Genomic DNA, 6,556 nt, shown 5'->3' with positions numbered 1-6,556 from the left:
TGAAGAAAGTCACCAGGCTTGTGTCAAATTTGTCATTGGAACCACTCAATATGATTGGTCATATAAAAACCTTAGGACCCAAATGCATAATGAGTGCTCTAACTCCCCCTTGTTGTAGTCTGGAGCAATTTTTTAAAATAGATTTTTATTTCACCTTTATTTAACCAGGTAGGCCAGTTGAGAACAAGTTCTCATTTACAACTGCGACCTGGCCCAAATAAAGCAAAGCAGTGCGACAAAAACAACAGAGTTACACAAACAAACGTACAGTCAATAACACAATAGAAAAATCTGTATACAGTGTGTGCAAATGAATTAAGGAGGTAAGGCAATAAATACGCCATAGTGGCGAAGTAATTACAATTTACACTGGAGTGATATATGTGCAGATGAGGATGTGCAAGTAGATATACTGGTGCGCAAAAGAGCAGAAAAACAAATATGGGGATGAGGTAGGTAGTTGGGCTATTTACAGATGGGCTGTGTAAAGCTACAGCGATCGGTAAGCTGCTCTGACAGCTGACGCTTAAAGTTAGTGAGGGAGATATATCTCCAACTTCAGTGATTTTTGCAATTCGTTCCAGTCATTGGTAGCAGAGAACTGGAAGGAAAAGGTGGCCAAAGTAGGTGTTGGCTTTGGGGATGACCAGTGAAATATACCTGCTGGAGCGCGTGCTACGAGTGGGTGTTCCTATGGTGACCAGTGAGCTAAGATAAGGCGGAGCTTTACCTAGCAAAGACTTGTAGATGACCTGGAGCCAGTGGGTTTGGCGACGAATATGTAGCGAGGACCAGCCAACGAGAGCATACAGGTCGCAGTGGTGGGTAGTATATGGGGCTTTGGTGACAAAACGGATGGCACTGTAATGGCACAATGAAGCCGTGATGCCGGGTACCTCTAAGTCCCGCGGTGTAAGCTCACAACTTTTAAAGGAGGAACCACTGTATACCTACAGTTACTGTACATGTTAGCATGGGTCAAATGAGGCACGATCAGACAGCCCCTGCATAAATCAAATATTCCCCACATCTCGTTTCCATGCAGCATTCCATCATCTCTCTGACAGACAGGGAAGAGGTTGTGTTTACAAAGAAGCCCTTGAGCAACCTTTCTCCATCCAGAGCCAGTCTTTGAGGTCCCCATGTCGTCAGCATCACCCCCAACGTCCATGGGACTCCCGGGGAGGGCGAACACCAGCACCCTCCACAAACAGTCCGTATCCACCAGGCCACAAAACTCCTTCAAGAGACTCTTGTTCCAGAACAGCGCATCGGCAGCTGCCCTCTCCCTTGTGCTGCTTCCCACCACTCAGCATCCAACCAAGCGTCTGGAGGCCTGGGCTTCGCCTGGTCTGATATCCATCAGGTCTGCACTGGGAACTGTACTAGGATCCCCCCGTCGGGCCCCAGGAAGGTCCAGAGCCAGTCCACCCCAGCAACAGGCTCTACTGTTTGGTCATCTTGTTGGTGACAATGCGGTTGTGGAGACCCCTCACTATGCAGGAGATTAACTGTACCAGGAATATGTCGTTGAGGGTGTCCAGGCTGGGCTGCAGCTGGTCCTGGAAGCCCAGGAAGGTCCTCAGCTGGCAGGCTGTATGGAGAGATGCCTGGGAGAAGACCTCAGACTGGACGCCCCTCTGCATCTCCTCAGTCAGCTCCTGAGAGCTTCCCAGGCCCATGTCGGCAGAAATATTCGACTGAAACCTCAAATCTCAATTTGAACCTAGAGCAAACTGTTTAGTCTAGCGCTATTGAAAGACTTTCCCCATTAGAGACAATGGAAAATACTAAATCCCTTTACAAGACCCTTAGATGAGTTCAGTGTTATTTTCCTCCTTCAATGAAACCTCTCCAGTCATTGTTCTTCATTATAGAGTTGCAGTTATATCCCTAGTTTAGCTCACGACCACTATATCATGATGGACGATCAAGGTGATTGCCATGCAAAATACATTGTCCAGACTACATCAACAGCAGCCAACTGTGAATGAAGTGGCTCAGTTGTAGTTTTACATGAAGAACATGGCACACACAGCAGCCTACTCTACTTCTGCCTGAACAGAACCAAGGAAGCAATGCTCTTGTCCTGACCCTCTATTTTGCTTTTAATATCTGTGTAAATGTGTTTTATCTGTTCATCATTCTGCAAATAGTGGCTTGTCAAACCATCTTAAAGTGCACAAAGAGTAGGAAACAGCAAACAAAGTTGTTCAAGCTGGGCAACTAATGTACAAATGGTCTGTGACTCAAGTATCCCTTCATTGACTTGGTGTTAACAAAAATAAGAGTCTGTACAAACATGGAGGTAAAGGCTTTTAAATGGTAATGAATCTGCATTGCAAAACAAACCTATATGCTTTATTTTCTAAATTTCCAATCCTACTTGAGAAATTAGACAGTTTAAATGAATTTATTGACCCTAGAAATGGGTAAAAACTCAACCAGTACACAGTACAAACTTTATCCTCATGTGGTTAGGGTGTTGCGTAACAGTGTCATTGCTTTATCGCTCAACTCTTTGAACATGCTACAACAGCCTGAGTGTCAGTCACGTTCTGTTCTCTTGCCAATCCAATAAGGAGTTGGCAAGAGAGCAGAAATAGACTGGCACCCAGGCTAGCTACGGTATTCTCAAAATAACTATGCTATCTGGCAATATTTATGAATAGTTATCTCAGTACAAATTATAATAAACAAGAAATACATATTCCGTTAGCAGGTGTACAACATTCTGGCGACAAGAAAGGCTTCAATAACATGCAATGACACTTCAAAAAGGAATTATGTTCTTTGAACTGTACATTATAGGTGCAAATGCATTCAAATAAACACCATTACTGGGAGTGTCTAGGATATGGCGCGATGTGTTGAAAGAATAAAAATGTTGCCGCTGAAATAGTCTGGTTTTCTGTGTAAACCATAGCAGCTGTCTTGGGGCATTCATTTAACTTGGGCAAAACTGCACAGCATATAAACATTTTTTCCCTTCCTGCACAAACATATTCTTTAAAATGACATATTAGACTTTGCAAAAGCCCTACATTACATCTTAACGTAAAAAAAGGGTTTATCAGATATTGATATGGCTCACTTTAATATTTAAATTCCACAGAAAGATGGCTAGTATAAAAACAATGAGTACAAATGTCTCCAGTATCCAGCTGGTAGGCAAATTATGGTGGCATATTGCTCTGAAATAATTCCTCTCCAAATAGGACAGTTAAAATGGACTTGTACTGTCAATAGTAGTTGGCTAAGGCCCAGTTCTCTGACATTTTAGAGAAACATTTGCATATGCCCACACTCAAGAAGTTTCGTTTACACACACACACACAACCAGAATGAATATTGACATTGACTAAGGAAAATAAGAAAAATAAGTAAAATAAATTAATTGATGATTAAAGGTTAAATATGTTAAATGTTAAAGTTTGAAAGCATGGAGAAAAGTATAGTGGCAGAGGTGATTAAAGGGTGATTAGAATAATTTAGTAAGAGGGTTAACAATGTGTGATTTAAGTAATCCAGTAAAATAGTTAATGTGATGTTTGCTTTAAGGTATGATGCATATAGACTATGTTTGTTAAGTTTAGAGGAACAAGGCCTTAGGGCCTGTTGGAGGTTGATAATGGAAGGCTATAATGTTGAAATGTAATGATTAAATGTCTAATTTGTTGGATATTTAAGAGGTAATGGAAGTAATTAGTTAAATTGGAGAGGGATTAAAATGGTGCCAAGTGGGGAATAGTAATGTGAAAAAAAAAATTGTTTAAAAATGTGTTTAAGGATGTTAGCTTGATCTGGAAATCTCCAGGTTTAGGGGTGAAGCGGATTGACATCCAATTTAGGTGAGAAAAAAGTGGGAGTTAAGGGGGCTGAAAAAGCACCTTTTTGAACGATGGCCACATTAGGTGTTAACCACTGGAGGTCATTGGGGTAGGTGTTAACCACAATGAGTTAGCAGAAAGAAAAAGGGATGGTATAAAAGAGCTATGATTTTTTGGGAGAGAAGGGCTCTCTTTAAGCTTGCCAGAAAAGCCTGTGTTGACTGCCGGAAGAAGATTTTTGCTGTAGCTTTATAGCCTACAATATATTTTGATTTGTTTTTGTTTACTTATTAAATTTACATTTTAGGTATACCCAGTTAAAGTAAAATTCTAGGAGGATTCCTTAAGGTTGATAGAGGTGTGGTAAAGTAGCTGTTAGAGTTTCTAGACGCCTTCTGAGGGACTGATCATCCTGTGGGGGGAGCCAAAAAACTGTTGAGAGTTGTATAAGGTTTTTCTTGTTATTAAATACTGTGCTTCTCATAAAATTGTAACAGAAAAAACATTTTATTGGAACACCAACAGGGATTTAGTTAAGGGTGCTGAAGGTTGTCCATCAATTTAATTTACAGTAAATGTTTGCTTATAATTGATTGGGGATTTTTTATGCCTGTTTCTGGATGTTTGGATAAACTCACTTTATTGTTGTAAAACCCTGTGTCATCAAAGAGTCATACAACTGCATGTTGTTTTACTCTAGGTTTCTGAAATATGCTTGATTAATTGAGGATCTCTAGCTATTTTTCTTGGTTAATCATTCCATAGGGAACCCGAGTAGCTGGTATAAAGGAACCTGGGACCCGAACTATAGGTACTGAGTGCATTGGTAGGAGTCGTAGGAAGGGGTGCCTCTCGGCTAAAAGCCAACCCAGAGGAGGGCGACCCCTCGTAGGCACTCTACTTTGGGGATAGCCCACTTTACTGTAAGGCCTTTACTGTTGAGCTTGAGGAACAGTCCCTCGCTGTAGACTAGCTCAGAGGTAAGGCAGAGCAGGATCTATCAGATCTGTAGGGATTAATGAGGATTGATAACTGACCTGCTATTGGGTAGACAGGGGCGAGTTGAATTGTTAATCCTGCTGGTGGTATTTTAGCGTTCACAGCACCTTAAAAAAACAACAGTGTATCAGTCCACATGACAACAGACACGGACTGTGTCTGTTGTCATGTGGACTGATAAAAAAAAAAAAAAGTGATGCCTAAATACTAAAAGGAGATCTGGTGCTTGTTGGGGGTTACGGAGAGTTGGAGGGTACGGTGGAGTCAGTGTGTGCTAGTGGCACACCTGGTTTCAAATACTTTGAGTGTTTGCTTTAGCCTGCCTGGAGTGCCACTTTTGGGACTTTTCTATTCCTATTGCATTCCATCCCAAAAGGCAAGCTCAATCAAGCACAGCTAAAGTATTTTAAATTATTCCAAATAGTATTTCAATCCTGGTTTGCTAGTCCCATGGCGCTGGCCTCAAACGTTGGAATCGTCATCTGTTACGCTGGGGTTGGGAGAGTTAGAGATCTCTTTGAAGAATTCATCATCTTTCAGCATGCTCTGGAAACCGACAGGAAATACAGGAAAATAGGAATTAATACTAGAGAAGAACTGTAAAAGCCCCACTGAAATATTCCCATATTTACGTCACAAAGGCCTCTTATACCCTAAAATATTGTTAGGTACAACTATTTGGATAGTCCTTAGTAGATGTTCAATACTCTGTCAACAACATTTTAACTAACTATCCACTAACCCTAAGCCTCAACTTTAACCCTTACCCTAACCTTTATTCTAAACCTAACCGTAACCTTAGCAAGAAGTTGCTTATCAACAGCTGGTTTTGTTGATCGCATGACCATCTGTTGATCATCATATGGGACTACCCAAATATAGTGACATATTGTTATCAACATAACACTTAAGCACAGTTAAAACAGGAATAAAAAGAAGATAGTTTCCTTCGTACCGTCAAGTTTTGGATGCCCTCAGAGAAGGCTCCAATCTGCCTCACAGTTCCCTCGGAGTCCTCCATCTACAATAACAGATAAGGTTTGACACTCAACACCACTACTAAGAACACCTGTTAGTATACCTGTTTGTGTATTCTTTCAGAGCAGCTGAACACTAACTAGGCACAGTGCTACCATCACCTGTTACGGTACTGACGACCAAACTCTAAACATTTAGGGAACAATCTAAAGGTGGAGGTTGAATGTAAGTAATGATGTGATGACTTATTTATTATTTGGAGAACTTATGTGTACTGAGCACAATGCCGCCACTACAGAGAAATAAAATGCGTGGGCAACAATCAGCATAGGAGTTGGCAAGACAACACAAACAGATCTGGGACCAGACCAGAAGTTGACCTGCTCTAGCTGGTCCAGATCGTCCTCGTAGAGCTCATAGCCTTTCTGGAAGCTACGTCCCTTTGGCATCTCCACATCCATGGGGCAGACATACTCCTCACTCTCATCCTGCCTCTTCTTTCTCAGGCTGCCAAAGCTCCCAAACGTCATCTTCCTCAGCTGGTGGGAACAGATTAATTCTCAAATTATTATTAATTGAGACTAAAGTTAATAACCAAAACCAGTGTCAAACACATGAGAACAATATCTTACCACAGCCAAACCCACGTCTTCCCCTTCACCATCACTCCTCACCCCTACCTACAGTAAAACCATGGCTGCATCCAAAATGGCACCATATTTCTTATATTGTGCACTACTTTTGACCCC

General features: G+C 41.5%; 1 protein-coding gene across 5 annotated transcripts in view; it reads right to left on the bottom strand.

Annotated features, from left to right (window-relative positions):
- Positions 1-2,303: 2,303 nt before the first annotated feature.
- The window catches only part of LOC139540171 (liprin-beta-1-like), an 87,978-nt gene continuing 83,725 nt past the window's right edge, over positions 2,304-6,556 (bottom strand). For all 5 annotated transcript variants that reach the window (XM_071343769.1, XM_071343768.1, XM_071343770.1 and 2 more), the window contains 3 exons: positions 6,188-6,346; positions 5,785-5,850; positions 2,304-5,375 (listed from right to left, as the gene is read on the bottom strand). In XM_071343769.1, coding sequence (XP_071199870.1) covers positions 5,292-5,375; positions 5,785-5,850; positions 6,188-6,346 — 309 coding nt within the window. In that variant the 3' untranslated portion in view covers positions 2,304-5,291. The remainder of the gene's footprint in view (positions 5,376-5,784; positions 5,851-6,187; positions 6,347-6,556) is intronic.

The sequence above is a fragment of the Salvelinus alpinus genome, chromosome 15 (assembly GCF_045679555.1).
Source record: "Salvelinus alpinus chromosome 15, SLU_Salpinus.1, whole genome shotgun sequence".
Classification (NCBI taxonomy): domain Eukaryota; kingdom Metazoa; phylum Chordata; class Actinopteri; order Salmoniformes; family Salmonidae; genus Salvelinus; species Salvelinus alpinus.
The sequence above is the reverse complement of the archived record's forward strand: the minus strand, read 5'-3'. Positions and strand labels throughout refer to the sequence as shown.